At 47.3% G+C, this 18,876-nt stretch overlaps 1 protein-coding gene across 1 annotated transcript in view; it reads left to right on the top strand.

Moving 5' to 3' along the window:
- Positions 1–18,876, top strand: part of LOC142564191 (putative cytochrome P450 49a1) — a 151,289-nt gene that overhangs the window by 78,716 nt on the left and 53,697 nt on the right. The window contains exons 4-5 of the mRNA XM_075675094.1: positions 3,711–3,912; positions 16,773–16,935. Of these exons, the coding sequence (XP_075531209.1) occupies positions 3,711–3,912; positions 16,773–16,935 (365 nt within the window). The remainder of the gene's footprint in view (positions 1–3,710; positions 3,913–16,772; positions 16,936–18,876) is intronic.

Genomic DNA, 18,876 nt, shown 5'->3' with positions numbered 1-18,876 from the left:
AAGTAAGGGCGAAATTTGTTTAAGGCCCAACAATAAGCAAGCATTTTTTTCTGTGACAGAATGATTGGCTTCTGGCTTCGTGAGGACGCGACTCGCATTTGCAACCACATATTCCGGGAAGCCAGGCTTGCGTTGTGCAAGGACGGCTCTGAGACCAATGCCGGTGGCGTCCGTATGAACTTCGGTTGGAACACTCAAGTCCTAGTGCCGTAGAACAAGCGGTGAGGTAAGCAGACAACGCAAAGTGGTGAAAGCCTGATCAAATAGCGGAATCCAATCACGAGGGTCAACAGGGCCATCCAGGAGCTTCGTCAACGGTGTGATGACGCAGGCTAAGTTGCGCACAAAGCGACTAAAATAAGAGCAAAGACCGACAAAACTTCGGAGCTCTTTCACTGTAGTCGGCCGCGCAAATTCTGTGCCAGCACCAGGCTTATCAGGTCGGGAAGGACATCATCTTTGGAAACGCTGTGGCCAAGTAAGGTAAGCTGGCGGGCTTCAAAGCGGCACTTTTCCAAGTTAAATTGAAGGCCGGCGGTAGCAAGGCAAGTAAAAACTTCGCGTAGATGAGAGATGTGAGTGGTGAAATCAGGGGCGAAAACTACCACGTCGGTTAAATAACACCGAACGTCTTCCATTTGAGGCCTAGCAGAATAATGTCCATCATTCTGTCGAATATCGCGGGCGCTTTGCTTAGGCCGAATGGCGTTACCGTAAACTCATACAGGCCGTCAGGCGTAATGAAAGCTGTCTTCGAGCGGGAGGAATCATCCATCGGGACTTGCCAATAGCCCTAACGCAAGTCCAAATAAGAAAATAATTCGGCACCATATAGACAATCCAGGGGTCATCTATGCGCGGTAGAGGGCACACATCTTGTAATCTTGCGGAGGCGACTATAGTCGACACTGAAACGAATGGAGCCACCTATTTTCTTAACTATTACTACGGGAGACGACCAAGCTCTGCAGGATGGCTTGATAACATTAGGTTGAAGCATGTATTCAACTTGCTCGGTGATGACACAACGCTCGGTGACACGCGGTACGGACGCTGGCGTAATGATGCGTAATGTCCCGTATCAATGTGATGAGAGACGGTACTTGTGCGGCCTAATGAAGCTTGTTTCCAGTCAAAAGAGGCGGGAAAATTATTCAAGAGAGTAAAAAGCCGCTCATGTTTTATCGGTTCCAGGTCATCGGCAATAGAGCGATAAAAAATATCTGGTGATATTCGGTTAGGTTGGGGTGTCATGGGGACATGGGGTGTCAATGCTGTTACGTTAGGGGAATGCACAATAACGTTAGCGCCCACAGTCGGGTTGGTACCGATAATTGCGCCACAGTGCAAAGCCGAAGTGGACGAATCTGGGTTACGAACCAATATTTCTGGAGCACCATCGTAAACCGTGAGGAGGCCGAAAGGCTGGCGGCGACTGAAGATGGCAGCGGGAGTAAACATGACCACCGCATCAGCATGCGATCCGCATGAAAGAGAGACAAATACAGCACTGTGAGGAGGAAGGTGAGTATCTGAAGCTACACAGGTCCTGCTATCATGAACTTGAAAGTCGTAAGATGGCAAATCGCACAAAACGGAGAACTGAACCTCAGCAGGTGCAAAGTCAATGACGGCATCATGGCGCGACAGAAAATCCCAACTGAGAATCACATCGTGTAAGCAGCAAGTTAGCACAAAGAAATCAATCGAATACAAAATGCCTCGAATCAGCACCCTGGCAGTACACCTAGCGACTGCCTGAACTGGTGCACTGGCTGTTCTAAGCGATACTACCGAAGGCGTCATGATCACTCTCCAGAATGCATCACAAAGGTTTTCGCTAATCACGGATATCGACGAGTGCAAGAGATTTGATGCCATCAACGGACACTTCAACAACGTTAACGTTAGTTTTCCGCCTCAGTAGTACTGGCACGGCACCAACGACACATAGGTTAGATTGAGCGCCGACGAGAGCAAGGCGGGCGACGAGTACCATAGAGACGTGGCTGAGGAGCTCGTATTTATAAGCAGTGTAGACTTCCCGTGGCAGCTGTTGAGGCACACGGAATGGTTAGAAGCCGTAGCTGGGGGTCGCGTGCTGCCCGTGAAGCTCGGGCCGGCGGCAGATGCACGCTACATGTCCCAGAGTACCGCAGGTGTAGCATCTTGGCCCGTTGTCAGCAGTACGCCATGGATTTGTACCCTGCTGCTGTGCAGTGAAAAAAAGAGCCGCCGGCTGGCGATGCAAAGGCAGAGGAGAGAACCCCGGCAGACGAGGCGCCCGTGCAACGGCTTCAACATACGTCAGAAGCGCGGCCACGGTAGCCGGCTGACACGGATGTGGAGGAGCTTGGGCCACTTGCTCTTGAATCATGTGTCGGATCGTTGGAGTCAAATATCGAGAAGGCTCCTCCGTGATCGGCAAAACGGAGACTTGTAGCGCGAACTCCTCGCGCACTAATTCTTTTGTCTGCGTCAGCAAAGTTGTCTGGTTGTCGCCAATGCTGCTAGCCAATCTTCCGTGGGCGGTGGGCCCCGAGCGAAGATGCGTTGTTTCCGTAGCTCGTCCACACTTTCGCACAAATTGATAACTTCGGCCACAGTGCGCGGATCCTTCGCTAACAACATTTAAAAAGCGTCGTCATGAATGCCTTCATAATGTGTTTTATCTTGTCCTGTTCTGCCGTTGACGGATTCACACGCTTACAAAGATCAATAATATATTCGATGTAGCTTGTGAAAGTGTCACCATGATGTTGCGCACGCTCACGTAAGCGTTGTTCAGGGCGAAGCTTAGACAAAGCAGGGCGCCCGAACTCCTGCGAAACTTGTCTTGAATGCGCTCCATGTTGTGAAATCGTCTTCGTGGTTTCGGAACCAGAGGTTCACGACGCCAGTTAAATAAACCAGTACGTTATGCAACTTGCTGCCGTCGTCCCACTTGCTGTCCTGGCTCGCCCGTTCGTACGATGACAACCAATCCTCCACGTTGTGGTAATGGTTGCCACTGAAGATGGCAGGGTCACGCTGGCGCAACACACCAGAAACGTTGACCGCTGGAGGCTGTGGTATATCTTCCTGGGTGGTTTCGTCAGGCATGGAGGCAGCAGTGGGTAGCGTCCAGCTTCGGAGAACCAGTTTGCGAGGTTACCCAGCACTTCCACCAAATAAAAGAGGGTTTATTGAAGCTGGTTCGAGGAATCGCAAGTAGCCCCTAATGGCCAGTCCTAGCTCTTGGCATCAGCAGCTCGAGATAGGGTCTCGCGCCGCAGCGATGGCAGTGCAAACAGCGCTACATGCATATGCCCCACTACAACACACACACACACACACACACACACACACACACACACACACACACACACACACACACACACACACACACACACACACACACACACACACACACACACACACACACACACACACACACACATAGGTGTTTGTGTGTGTGTGTGTGTGTGTGTGTGTGTGTGTGTGTGTGTGTGTGCATTGCGAACAAGCAAGGCTGGGGAAACGAAACTGGGAAGAGCAGCACAGCTTGCAATAACAATGGAGGCATCCCTTGCTATCACGCATTCCGCGTGCACCTGCTTCGGCGCACTAGTCTACTTTGAATCATAAAAATATAGCGGCTCGTTTGGATATACTGATGTTTTAATCACCGTTTTCATTTCGCTTTCTCTCTCTCTCTCTTTTTTTTGCAGCTGTCATGTTTGTTGCTCTAGACAAGAGACTGGGCCTGCTTGAGAATCCGCTGCCACCCGACTCGGACGCAGCTGGGATACTTAATGCAGTTTTCACAATTTTTTCTGACCTGGACAAATTGGTGACGCGATTTCCTTACTATCGGTACATTCCAACGCCCACAATTAGGAGTTTTCAACGTGTCGGAGATTACCTAGTTCCGTAAGTACCATTATGCATTGTGCGTGTGTTCTTGTTTTTTTTTTTTGAGAGGGACAAATAATTTACAGAGAGGCCGGCATAAACTATATCTCCCACTATAGGCTGATGCTCTAAACTGGGGAAAGTAGCGTATACATGTGTGTGGTGCGTGAGAATTTCGTTTCCATCTTTATAATCGCACAATTTCATTTTATTTCTGAGAAACAGTTGACGCACAGATCGACAAATCGGACAAAACACATAATTTGGGATTGTTGTGGAAGGTAAAGTACTGAACGCTCGAATGTTCGGGTAAAAGTAATCGTTTAAAACTAATTTGGCGGCGGGAAATTCATTATTTGTAGAGATTTTTATACTGCTGTTTATGTTATACAACAACGTAGTGTAAGTTGTACGCACCCACACATACTCAGTCAATACAATTGTCGACTAGGTCCGACAGGTGCCATCTATCTATTAGGGCACATACTCAGTGGTCCATGTCTGCTCAGTAAGACAACAGCCAGCACCCACTATAGCAGCCCAAGCTTGTAGACAACTGGCGTTACAGGGAGGGGCTCAATAAAAAGATGGATTTACAAATAGATAGATATAAATTTGCTGACGTAGGCTAATAACTCAAATTGGACTGTAAGGTAACAGTCGAGATTCTGACCCTATGGCTCTGCATACTGCATTGCAAAGATGCGGCCTGTAAAACCTGTTTTACGGGGCACAATTTCGAACTTAAGACGTGGCAGGTGCGGCAAATGCTGCTTCGACCCTTTAGTGCTGTCGGTTTTTCCATGTTCGGAGGATCAAAACTTTTCTGCGAATTCGCACACGTGGCGTAGGCGGGGAGCCAATAACCACGCGGATCGTTAGTCACGTCCCTGTGAGCTGCCTGTTTATTTTCTGTTGTGCGGCGACATCAGCTGGGTGCCCGAAACTAATTTTTCTGTGTCCGGCTTGTCCCGTCCATGGTCGATTATGTTTTTCTGACAAGAACGGTTGTCGTCATCGACGACACGCACGGTCACTTTTAAAGCGTAGCACTAAAATGCGGGTTGAAAAGTCCTTTGTGTAGCCAGGAAATTCCTTTCCCAATACAGGGCAAGAATGCGCAGTTAAAACCAGTGTGTACGTGGTTGATAGCTGCCATCCGGGGTACAGTGAAGAACGACTCATTGTCCACGATAACAATGGGCGCACCAGTGCAAAACACTCTACCAACTCGTCCGCTTTCGCCATTCCCTATACAGACGTAGGCCAGAAATGGTTAAGCTTATACTAACAGGGGGATAGGAAGCTTGCTACCTTGCTTCCATAGTTCTTGCTATCAGTATGGGACACTTTGGTAAACGCCTGAAAAGTGACGATGGAAGGTGACAATAGGGGTCTCAAAAGAAAAGGTTGCACCACCCTCAGAACAATAACGAATGGGCGCGCAGCCGTCTCCTTTCCGCAGATTATCACAGCATTAAGGTGCAGGCTGTGCCGCGCCGAGCATCGCGCAAAAGAATTACGCGGAACAGCCTTCAACAGGAACTTTCGTAGATATACGCAGCCTTATATGGCTGTCGGCGTGATGTGGAAAGCTTATGTTCAGCGACGAGCACGTTGCTGCTGGTACTTCTCTCGCATATATAAATAAATACCACACACAATGCCAACACAATTCCCACACACATCGTGTCCAAGCAAAAACACGTTCCGCACCATGCCGAGCGTCGTATAATGCTACACATATCTTCGACAGTTTCCGTTCACGGAGGTTCCGCGTAATTTATTTTAGCGAGAGACCTTCTCGTCATCCTCAGCTTCGCCGTTACCACAGCTTAAGAAAAAAAAAAGAAGCCGTGTCCACAACCGCCTCCACCGCGATTTGAACCCATGCTAGCCTTCGGGAGTCAAACGCGCAAACTACTCAGCTGAGAACAACAGTGTTAGGCAATTAGAGCAAGATTTCGCGCTCCTCATAGACTCCGAGAAAAGTAACACAGGTGCTTATATGGATGCTTTCCAGAAGCCAGAATGATCAGTACTGCATTGTACGAGGTATACGTGATGCGAATTGCACAGAAATTGTATTGACGCAATAGTTGTGTGTTTGCGCACAATTCTGTTTTCATGGTCATGAAAGAAGCGTCGGTTGTACAAAGGAGGCGTATGTGAAAACGATGATGATAAGCCTCAAACCTGGCACGTATTCACAATAGAGGATGCGTTCAGATTAAGGTGGTTGCTGCACCACAACGTCCAAAACATTGACAAAGTAAACGCCAACAGTAAAGTTGGCACAACGCCACGTTGTTTACATAGTAGCCCATAGTATTCCCAGTAACAAATTCTCCTAAAGAGTTGTGATAGATGTATTAAGTGAAAGTAAAATCGCTTAAATTTCGTTTGTCTAACGGTATCATAAGAAGCCAACAAACTGTGACACCAAGGACAACACAAGGGAAATTACTTGTGCTTAATAAATGAAATAAAGAGAGAGAGAGCGCAAGAGAGAGAGAAAGAGAGAGAGAGAATGAAAACATTATTTGAAGGAGTGACTTGTCAGTCGAGGTGGGAGGGTGCCTTATTCCAGGAGCCCTCTGGCTTCGAACGAAATGAAGCGCGGGGCATCTTGCAACATGTAACAAAATATAGTGAGGCGCGGGGAAATAACAACGCGGCTCTCGAGAACGCCGCGGATATCTCAGCGTCTGCAACATGGACGGAGGACGGGTGGCGCCCCGTTCTGTCCCGTCGAAATAAAACGAACAGTCAGAAAAGCGAAATGGAACCCGAAGAGGGAACCCAAAGGAATATCAAGAAATCCTAGGACGACTCGACAAAGAATAGAGAGAGCCAGGCTAACAGCGACTTCCGACGTAGGAAACGCCTTGGACCGCCGCCTCTCCCGAAGGATGACATCAAGGTCATTTTGAGGTCACACGAGGGCCTCATGGTTAAAGATCTGCTTGGATCGGAGCTCGCTATGGCAGTGATAGAGGCCTTCCAGAATACTTTTGGAGGCGGTAGGTTTTTGCTGCGGATTCATCCCGGATCCCATATTGCCATAGTATCCACAACACATGAACATGTGGCGGGAAGGCTGTGAGAAATTAGACCACTAAAAATCAGGGGGCAGCTTCACCCCTTTAATACATATGTGGCAGACCAAGAAGATGTTCTGCGAGGCAATGTTCACAGCTTACCACCCGGAACACCTCAGGCGGTACTAATGGAGAACCTGCGGATCCGCACTCAGGGTGTGAGTATTGAAAGAGCTCGCATGCTGCGCTCATCCAAATCGGCGATAGTGACTTTCACCGGAAAGTGCTTCCAAGGTGCGTGTACTTTGTGGGAGCGGAAGTGATCTGCTACCCATACAAACCCACAATCCAGGTTTGCAAAATATGCCGTTCAACGGGTCATCGTACCGATGTGTGCCGAACACCCGATATCAGCATGTGTTCCAAATGTGGAGCAACTGAACCCAATCAGGCACGAGTGCTCGCCAAAGTGTGCCATCTGTGGCGATGAACACGCGACGGGCGATATTTCATGCAGAAAGAAGCTAAAGAATGATGTCGTAATAAGTGAACATGGCATTTTAAACCTGCTGTTGAACCTTGAGGTAAAAAAATCTCCTGGACCAGACAATATCCCAAATGCTTTCTTGAAACGTTATGCTGAGTGGTGTGCAAAATACTTACATGTTCTGTACACTAGGTGTTTAAACGAAGCTGCAGTACCTGATGATTGGCGGGATGCCAGAATCGTGCCTTTACACAAATCTGGTGACAAAACACTCATTCAGAATTATCGTCCAATTTCGCTAACCTCAACAGCTTGTAAAATATTAGAGCATATTATTCACAAACATATAACTGCTTTTATTGAAGAACATAAGCTACTTACCTGCATGCAGCACGGCTTTAGGCAAGGATTTTCAACTAATACTCAACTTGCAGAAATCATTCATGACTTTGCAGCAGCCATAAACGAGGGTAAACAAACAGACGTAATTTTCATGGATTTCCGTAAGGCGTTTGATAAAGTCTCGCATAACAAATTGTTGCATAAGCTAAGCTACATTCTGCAAAATAACAAAATACTCGCCTGGATAAAGAGTTATTTGACTAACCGACGTCAGTTTGTAACACTAAATTCAGCCAGTTCAGATAAGGTGCCCGTTGATTCCGGCGTCCCCCAAGGATCAGTTCTTGGTCCGCTTCTGTTTTTACTTTACATAAATGACATTGTGGATCAGATTTCTGTGGGTATTAGGTTGTACGCTGATGACTGTGTTCTGTACAAAAAAATTTCCTCTATTGACGATCAAATTAGACTGAATGATGCCTTTAAAAGCATAGTAACATGGTGCAATGATTGGCAAATGGAAATTAACTTCGATAAAACTGTCTTTATGAGAATGTCGTTAAAAAACAAGCCTTTATTGTACAACTACAATGCCGAAAACATCATGCTTTCTGAGGTAACCGCATATAAATACCTTGGCCTCTGGATTACTAACACTCTCTCATGGAACAAACATGTTGACATTGTCACGGCAAACTGCCTACGAAAACTATTTTTCCTAAGACGCTCTCTAAAATTCGCTACGCCTCCTGTGCGTTTTCTTTCTTACAATGCCATCATTCGCCCAATGTTGGAATACGCAATTGTCATATGGGATCCCTTTACTAAAAGAAACATTACTAAACTAGAAAAAGTTCAAAAAAGGGCAGTACGATTCATATATAATTCGTATGGCCGCACTTCAGTTACGGAGCTTCTCAAGAGAAGTGGATTGCCACCTGTAACACAAAGGAACCAAACATGCCGTTTAAAGTTTTTATTTCAGCTCATAAAGGGGCACTACAACATTGATACATCACGCTTTATCACTTTCTCTACTGGTTATGCTACACGTCATCGACACTCACAGACAGTAACACCGTTAATTACTAAAAAGAATTGCTTCAAATTTTCCTTTTTCCCCAGAACTATTGTTGAATGGAATAATCTTACTGATGACGTTGTAACTCAATGCTCATTGCCATTATTTGAGTCGCACCTATGTTTATGTAGCGAGTGATTTACTGTAACTGCTTGCATTTGTACATCGCGAGTGACCTATGTTATGTATCGCTGTATATTTACTTGGATGTTTTCACTTTGTATGCACCCTGCTAAGGTCCTGGAAACAGGACCGCAGTATCAATAAATAAAATAAATAAATAAAACATCGCCCTCCGAACTTCTCGAATCGAGCAGCCTCAACGGAAATCGGAGTGGATTAATTAGAAAAATGGCTTCCCCGAAATCGAGCACCAGAGACACCCCCTATGGTTCTGCTCGGAACGGGAGGAATCGATTAGTCGAAGGAAGTCCCGATCCTGATCACAGTCAGGATCAAGACCACCATCGAGGGCACGCCAAACCAAAGCCAACAAACCCGAGGACATCCCTTGTAAAACAAACCTCAAGAACACCTCGGGAAACAAAAACGACATGAAGACACCGCCCCAGACCGGAACCGGAGCAGAAGGAGCAGCTTCCAACCAACCAAACAATTAGGTGAGCTCGGCGGCGGTCATGTCTCCCAGTGCTCCAATAACAGGCAATCAGCAATACAGAAAAATCATAGATAAAAACACAAAACTAACGCCAGAAATTAAACAGCTTAAGATCCAAATGGAGGCAAAGCGTCAACAATTGCAATTGGCGATCTCCTCATTGCAAAAGAACTTCAAAAACACAGTTAAAACGCTGCAGGCCTCTGGCTCTGCGGTCAACCTTAACGGGCACGAGACACAAATACATCCCACCCAAGAAAGCGAAATGGAAGTAGGCGAGGGAAGAGGTGATGATTTTCTCGGCATCCCCACGCACACGTACAACCTTATAAAACAGATCCAGAACCAAGTCCAAGAAAGTAGGAGTAGCATTGCGAATCTCCACAATCTTTTAACGAATTTCATGTCAGACATAATAACATTCACCGGCGAGGAATGAAGAATCCAGAAACAATATGTAAACGAGTTGTGGGAGGCTTGCAGAGAGCAATTAATAAGCGTCCTCTTGCTACCCCAATCACCCATAAACCATCAAAGGCGGGTGAGGACGACGGGGAGGCTCTCATACTTCAAGGCTCAAACTAAATTGAAAAGTGCGGAACAATTAGAGATTTCGCCCTGGAATTACCGCAATTTTCACAAGCGCGCTGCCGCACTGCAAAATTATATAAACGGTGCAACAATCCGACCAGATGTAATATGCCGGCAGAAAATTGGCCCCAAAGTGGTGAAGCTGCAGGGGTATTACACCCTGCAAAATTCGAATTATCGCCGCGTTGCCACCTTGCTGAGCAGGACTATCGCGGCGCAAAGCGTAGCATGTACAAAATCTTCAGATCAATCAGCAGATAATAAGCTTATTCTCACTAAAAAGAGGCAAGACAAGACCTGTAATAGCAAATTTGTACAGTCCCCCCAAAAACAGGAACTGTGATTTTAACAAACTCCTTGCGGAGGCTCTTTAAAATCTCGGGTACCAAGGACCGCGTCGTGGTGCTGGGAGATTTCAACGCTCCCAACACCGCATGGGACTACTAAAAAGACACAACCAAGGGAACGCGTCTCGAACAAGCTGGGGCTTGTTCAAGCTGCATCCAGGCTGGGGCTGAGACTGATCACGCTCCCCACCATGCCACCAGGATGGGCAACAGCTTGAGTAGAGACACGTTCCCAGACCTCACGTTCACACGCAGCATCAGGGACGCAACCTGGACCAACCTAGATGAAAATCTAGAAAGTGATCACTTCCTGATCAGCATTTCTCTGTCGGCTCCCAAATTACGCCAGGTGGCGGGGGAAACGACGCTGACAAACTGGACACAATTCTGGCTAACAACCCTCCAGCCAATGCCGAACCGGATTTTGTGGGGGAATGGTCCGATTTCATTAAAGCAGCACACGGGCGGGCATCTGAAAAGATTACACGGACGGTAGAAAGACCGGCGGTGGAGAGCCACCTTCTAAGCCTGTGTGAAAGCAGGCGTAAGCTGCTAAAAATGTGGCGGAAACAACGTTTGAACAGAAACCTTCTGCGCAGGATTGCAGCTCTGGCAGAGGGAGCAAATCAATATGCCAGTAAATTGGCAACTGAGGGCTGGATCCAGTTTTGCAGTTCGCTACGAGACACACTGAGCACCGCAACCTGGGCCATCCTGAGAAATATCCTAGACCCAGAAAAGTCCAAATCTGCGACCAGCAGAACATTGCAAATGATCGCGGAGGAATTTCCAGGCACGAATGAGGCATTAGTAGAGGCTCTCAAGGAAAGATATGTTGGAGGGAGCGCGATACAATTAACAGGCCAAATTAATTATACGGGGGTCCAACATGCGAACCCAGACGCCCCAATATCTACGGAAGAGGTTTTTGCGGCAGCCCAGGCGGCCAAGAAGAATACAGCCGCTGGTGCCGATCAGATTACCAACGCTATGATTACAAACCTTAACGATAAAGTCATACAAGATATCACAAGGCAATTTAATGAAAACAATTGGCTTAAGGGAGAGATCCCCGAAGAGTGGAAAACTGCAAAAATTATTACAATACCAAAACCCGGAAAGAAGCCATCCATGAAGGCGCTAAGGCCCATTTCACTGACGTCTTGCAAGGGAAAGCTCTTCGAACGGGTCATGCACATGAGGCTTCAAAGTTTCATTGAAGACAGGGGCTTGTTCCCGGCTACTATGTTGGACTTCCGCAACGGCCTCTCGACACAAGACGCGTTCCTCCTGCTGCAGGAAGAGGTACTCAAAGGCGTACCTAAGGGTGGGGAGCATCTATTGCTAGCTCTTGACCTGAAGGGCGCCTTTGACTATATATCACATGAATCGATACTTTCCGAGCTTAATATAATTGGCTGCGGAGAACGTGCATTTAATTACATTAGAGCATTCCTCACAGGGAGGAAAGCTACGATAGGAATATCGCATGCCAAATCCGATCTGTTTCAAATGCCCAACAAAGGTACGCCTCAGGGTGCGATCATCTGCCCTCTACTTTTTTAACATCGTCATCTGTAGACTTCCGCCGACCCTACTGTAGACTTCCGCCGACCCGCCGACGCTACTGGGTTATACCATTTACACTGACGACATCACCCTTCGGGCCACGCGTGGGTCCTTAGCAGAGAAGGAGCAGACCCTTCAAGAGGCGCCCACTGCAGTTGAAAATTTTGCCAGGGCGAGCGGTCTTAGCTGTGCTGCCAAAAAATCGGAGATATACGCATCCACGGGAAACAATATAAAATTAATGGGAACATAGAAATTGCAATTGAAAATCGGCAAATCAAAGAGGTCACTGTTGCTCGGATCTTGGGAATCTGGGTTCAGAGCAATGGCAGGGCCAGCCACACCATCAATTTACTAAAGTCGGCAACAAAACAAGAATCAGCTTCCACAAACAAGAAATGAAGGAAAACGACCCTGACAGTTTAGTACAGGCGCTCGTTATCAGCAAACTAACATACAGCCTCCCTTTTCACACACTCAACAAGAGTGAGGAGGAGCTGGTTGACATTGTTATCAGAGGCGCCTACAAGGTGGCGTTGCGCGTACCGGTAGGCACCCCGACAGACAGGCTCCGTGGTCTTGGTGTATAAAACACATACGCCGAGCTCAAGGCGGGAACTTTAATTTCACAAAGAAGCCGACTTAGCCAGACGAGATCGGGCAGAGAGATCCTAGTGAGGGCAGGTATTCCACCAAACCCCCAAAACTTGGACAAGGTACGGGTGGATATTCCCGGTCCCATCCGAAGCAAGATCTCAGTCGCTCCTGTCCCGAGAAATATGCACAAAGACAGAAACAAAAAGAGAAGAGAAGAGAAGGTGAAATGGCTGGGAAAGTTAGTCAGAAATAATGAGAATACCGTTTGTGTTGACGCCTCTCAGTACAACTGGAAGCGTGCGGTATTCACTGTCATATGCAGTGACGAGACTTCTCTAATCTCAAGCGCCTTCCTGATCACGTCCCCTATTTCTAAGGCAGAATGCTTCGCCATTGCCTTGGCAACCAAGGACCGGGAACGAATGGGGCCGTCGTGAACACCATCATCTCAGACTCTCAGGAGGCGTGCCGTTTTTTTTTTGTGAATGGCTGTCTCCCTTTCAAGGTTAGCCACCTCCCGGGGAAGGAACTCAAAAATACATGCAGACTGGTCTGGTGTCCGGGACACGCAGGCCTGGAGGGGAATGAGATGGCTGACGGTCTAGCTCGAGAGCTCACGAACCGAGCGGAGCAGCCATCGCCCTCCCATTCACAACCCGCCACTTCACAGGAAAGCCGTCGGGAGCAGGAGGATAACGATCCGGCACGTGTCATTTTCACCCGATGCTATGCTGCTTCACCTGTCCATGATGCAACGTGCCGGACACCCTGGCGCACCTACAACTGCACTGCAAGAAAACCCAAGCAAGCATCACAGCGACACAACTAGTAACAGCAGACAAAGACTCAAACCTCCCCGCTGAAATAACGAAACGATAAATTAATGTAAATGAAAGGGGATGAAAAAACAAATTGCCGCAAGTGGGGAACGATCCCACAGCCTTCGCATTACGCGTTGGATGCTCTACCAATTGAGCTACCGCGGCGCCGTTTCTTCCCAACCAATTTCTTCGGTATTTATGTTTCCTGGTAGAGCCGAGAAGAATGTTGACGTTTATGTTTTATGAATGTTATTTTTTGTTTACGTATTTATGCTTCCAAGTAGAAACGAGAAGAAAGACGGTTAACCGAGGGGCCGGAATCGGGCCCCTTGGTTAGCCTTCTTTCTTCTCGTTTATTACCTAACGAGGGTCTCGAATCCGGCGACATCGATGCCTTCAAGCAGCATGTGTGGATTTATGTACCGGTAGCCCAATAAGATCACGTTCTCGTGACGCCTGCGGCAGAAAGAATGTTCCACATCCGCCGCCAAGGTTTGTGGCAACATCGACAGCTTTCAGAAACCTGCGATACACACAGGCGCGTCCCGCGCTGACCGATAAGATTTGTTAGAACGTGAAAAGTGCTCACCCGCAAAAGATAAACAAGTACACGTGTCAATACGCCCCCCTTAAAAAGCATCGTCCCAATGCTACACACATAAGAGAGTGAAACACAAAAGGACACTTATTAAACAAAAGCAACAAAACAACGAAAAGAAACAGAGTCCAAAGTAACACAGTCCTAAAAAAGAAAGTCGAAAGGTCAGCTATGCGAAGTCCCAAAGTTCATAAGCGCAGGTAGAACGCCTTGAATCGCGCAACGTGGACTATTTCAGGTGGGGAGCGGCGCCGTTGTGATAGTGAAGTGCCGTCTGGTACGACTTCATAGTCGAGTGCGCCAATGCGTCGGATGATCTTGTAGGGTCCCAAATAGCGGCGCAAAAGCTACTCGCTAAGTTGGGCAGCGTCGTTGAAAGTTTGAAGGCAACGACGGTAATAGCGAGCGACATGTCCTGGAGTGCAACACGCGTAAGAAATGTGACGATTGTCAGGCGTTCATCAAGGATTGCTGACTCTCGGTCTGGCCAAGATGCAGTAGGAGCGGCTGGTGGAGCAAACTTGAATGATTGAGAAAAGTGGCTGTGGAGATCTACGCACTCACTCCGAATTAGGATTAGGGGGGCTACACGCTGCACGTCCTGCGCATAGGTAACTGGCGCGGCCGCAGGTGGCTGGTGGCGACCGATGGGAACAGCTAGAAAGAGCTCTTCGACAATGACAGTGTGGAGTATTGAAGGTAGGCGACAGGGCGGCTGCTGTGTGAAGGGAACCAAGGAAATTCGACGGGCAACTTCCTCCCGCAGGAAGTCTTTCATCTGCTGAAGCAGTGAAGAGTGTTTGTTAACGGCAACGAGCCTCTACAACCAGTCGGCGGTCGACTGAGGCTGCATAGTCAGGGTGCGTTGCTTCTTCAGCTCATCGTCGCTCTGAAATACGGTGTCAAATTCAGAAACGGTGTGCGGATATCTGGCTAGGAGCATCTGGAATGTGCCGCAATTAATGCTTTGGAGAATGTGCTGAATTTTATCAGCTTCGAGCGTGGTGGTGTTGACACCTTTACAAGCGTTGATGACTTCTCCCACGCAACTCGTGAAAGTTTTAGCATTCTGTGCCCAGCCTCGCACGCGCTGTTCAGCGCGTAATTTGTTCACAGCAGGCCGACCACACAATTGAGTGAATGACATCTTGAAAGTTGAACATGTCACGATGTCGCTTTTGTTGTTATGGTTGCAAAGATAGCCAGCTTCTGTGCGATAAAGTATGAGGTTGGTCAACCGCCCAGCACCGTCCCTCTTGTTATGTGCACTCACCTGTCGTCTTTCATCGTGTGTCCGTCCTTTTTAGCGCTACCATCAGTTTTAAAGAATGTAACTAGTCCTCCACGTCGATGTCATCTCTACCGCTGAAGACCGTGGGATAACGTTGCTGGTGAACCCCGTTGCACATGACGGGCTGGGATGAAGGCGCCGGCGGACCTGTGTTGTAGGTCGTGATGTTGGCAAGCATTCCGCTTCGAAGCTCCAGCGTGCAAGCGATGGGAGCATTCCAGCGACTTCCACCAACTAATAAGAGGTTTATTGTCCGTGTTTTTTAAAGCCGCCGCGAGTTCTACGAACGGCGAAGCAGCGTGAGGCACTGCCTCGAAAGGTACCAGCGAACAACAGCACGAGCCGAGCGTTGGCGATGCAGCTGGACGAAGGCGCGCCTTCTACATAGTAGAATAAATTGTTAACGAGGGAAAGAGTAAACACACGTCAAAAATGCTCGGGTTGACGTTAAATTTCTAAAGGAGGTTCGTGTAAACAAAGTAAATAATGGCTTTGAATAGAAAACTTGTTAACATTTCAGCCTCTGTGTGCATCGAATCCAGCCCTCCGGAGTGTGAGACGAGCACCGTGGCCGATGCCCCTGCAGTTTCACGGTTGTGGCTGACTGGCTTTTTCGTGGAACCTGTATCGTTGCACACGTGACGTCGCAGCTAACAGGCTGCGCGCGTCATTGGGCACGGTACGGCGCAGACAATGGGGAAGAGGAGGGGCCGCGTCATGAGTGCATAAAATGAGCACGCTGCCTCCTGCGTCTGTCACTTGCTCTTCGGACTGCGATGAACTGTCGACGCGACGTCATGAGTGCGCAAAATAAGCCGCTGTGTAGCCAGCGCACGTGCAAGCACATACAGCGAATCGGCAGAAAGAACGTTAATGCACGTTGAGCAGATCAATAGAAAATATTTCCCGAAAAGGAGTGTAATGCTTTCGCATTCCCAGACTTAAGCAGTCTTAACTGTATCAGCCGAATTTCTTTTACACGTTTTGCTCTTTGCGTCGTCCGCCATTCTGGGCACCTTCGTTCGGTCATATCGATGCCTGCGGATTTTCGTGTTATAGGGTATTTTATTCTTTTGCATTAGAACAAGATCTACAGTCTTCGAGGGAGAATATAATTAAATATAAGCTGCTCTCATAGAGCTTCTCTCAGTCAGAATTGATATGACCTAACACAGGAGGCTTTGAATGTACGGCTCAGGAAGACATCATTCTTAAATAAGCATGACTACTCCGCAGCCCACGGCTAGAGAACGCCAAATTTTTCTGGAATGAGCATTTCTTTGTCGCACAGAATAATATAAAATAGAACAACACCAGTGTTTACCTTCAGAGAGTGTCCATTATTTTGCCACTTTCTGTTCGTTGTAATAACTTAAGCCACAGAAATAAATTTTCTGTAGTGCGACTTTTTTGCGCAAGCCAATATAATGCAGAAATATTTACAGGATTTAGTCTCCTATCTTGACTTGTTCTCTCTCTCATGCTCTCTTGTAGGCGCCTGTTTCACATGATAAAGGAAGCTGCAGAGGAAGCCAAATCAAAGGGTGACGACAATCAGAATTGCACCATCCTCCAGCACCTCTACAATCTGCAGAAAATGGAATTCAAGGAAATTTTTACTTTTCTCCACGACTTTCTTGTTGGCGGAACTGATACGGTAGGATTTCTTTTTTCATTACGTTTCTTTGCATTACGGTTCTCCGCAGTTTGAGTTCTTACCATCCTAGGGTCACTGAAGCGCACCTTGCCGGCACGTCCACATATTGTATGATGCCAGGGTTAGCGCAGAGTATAAAGTCTATTTCATTTCTAGTCTCGCAATTCGGGCTCCTCCGTGTCCACTTTCGGCTATCCCGCTTGCGGAAGAAGGTATTCATTGTCCTCATATTAATCTGTCCTGCAAACTCGACTAATAACAGTCTCCTGCTCTTCCTAGAGCCTATGCCATATTCCTCCACTGATTTGTCTCCAGCCTGCTTCTTGCTTACCCTGGCATTGAAGTAGCCCGTCAGTGTAGTGTATGTTGTTTTGACTTTACCCATCACCTATTCCACGTCTTCATAGAAGCTTTCGAATTCCTTGTCATCATGACTATATATGTAAGATCTGCAACTTGTACCTCTTATTAAGTTTCACAACAAGACCTGCCACCCTCTCGTTAGTGCTATAGAACTCCTGTATGGTACCAGCTATATCCTTAGTAATCAGGAATCCGACTTCTAGTTCTCGTCTCTCCGCTAAGCCCCGGTATCACAGCACATGCCCGCTTTTTAGCTCTGTATATGCTTCTTTTGTTCTCCTAACTTCACTGAGCCCTATTATATACCATTTACTGCCCTCTAATTCCTGCAATAGCACTGCTAGACTCGCCCCACTAGATAACGCTCTAGCGTTAAACGTTGCCAGGTTCATATTCCAATGGAGGCCTGTCCGGACCCAAGGATTCTTAGCACCCTCTGCTGCGTCACAGGTCTGACCGCCGCCGGGGTCAGTTACTTCGCAGCTGCTGGGGACTGAGGGCCGGGGTTTGATTGTTGTATTCATATGGGAGGTTGTGGCCAAGTACTGCACCAAGGTGACCAATCCTGCTCGGGTGAGGGCGTGCATTACCAGTTCTGGTCACCGGGATCAGGCCACAATCCAGGCCTGTTTATGCAATTTTATCAACACGCGGATTTATTTCTTTTTTTTATCCGGTGGAAAATTGCGCCGGACCGGGATTCGAACCGCGGTCCTCTTGCACGCGAGGTGGATGCCCTACCGGTACGCCAGCGCTGCGTTTTTTGTATCATCAAATCAGAATCAACTTTATTTTTCCATGAATAATCGGAGGGAGGCGTGAACAAAATGTAAAAACTAGTTCACTTGACAGAGGTTCAGGCCCCCGTTTACATGACAGACAGCTGTGGCAACCAGGGAAAAAATGCACTTAGTAATACAATTCACTCGCAATTATTGTACAAGTGTGACACAAACACAGGTATGAGTAGCATAATGTGATGAAAAAGAGAACATAAAGCATATAAGAAGGTGAATTAATGTAATTTTATAGAATTATCCAAATAAAAACAACCTAAATATAAAGTGTCCTACAGTTGCCTAAGAAAAAGAAAAACGCGTAAATTTTTTTATTGATATGTTCTATTTGGATCTCGCTCTCATGCCCCTAGATAATTCAGAAAAACAAATCACCAAGATGCTCTACTTTCCTAGAAATCGGAATGGTACTTTTTTCGACATCAGGCTGCGAAAGTTTGTATTTCTTTAAAACAAAGGAATGTAGCAGGAAACAGTGATCTCGTAAGCACCACATGCTCTCGGGTTAACCAGGGACTATAGAAAAAAGAACACTTGAATGACAGAACGTTCCCTATGTATACAGAGAATGTTCTGTAGGTGCGGCATGCACGAAGTTCAGACAGAAGGAACACACATACAAAAAATGCTTCTTGAGTTGCTAACGTTTCGGTCGTGGCACGGCTTTCGTCAGAGGAAGCAGATATATAAAGGCGCAGCCGCTTTTGTGTACATCCATGCGTGGGCAATACAAGATTCCAGAGGGTGCAAATGCTGGAGAAGACAATAGTAAAGATAAATA

Source organism: Dermacentor variabilis, chromosome 11 (assembly GCF_050947875.1).
Source record: "Dermacentor variabilis isolate Ectoservices chromosome 11, ASM5094787v1, whole genome shotgun sequence".
In the NCBI taxonomy this organism is placed as follows: Eukaryota; Metazoa; Arthropoda; class Arachnida; order Ixodida; family Ixodidae; genus Dermacentor; species Dermacentor variabilis.
The sequence above is the reverse complement of the archived record's forward strand: the minus strand, read 5'-3'. Positions and strand labels throughout refer to the sequence as shown.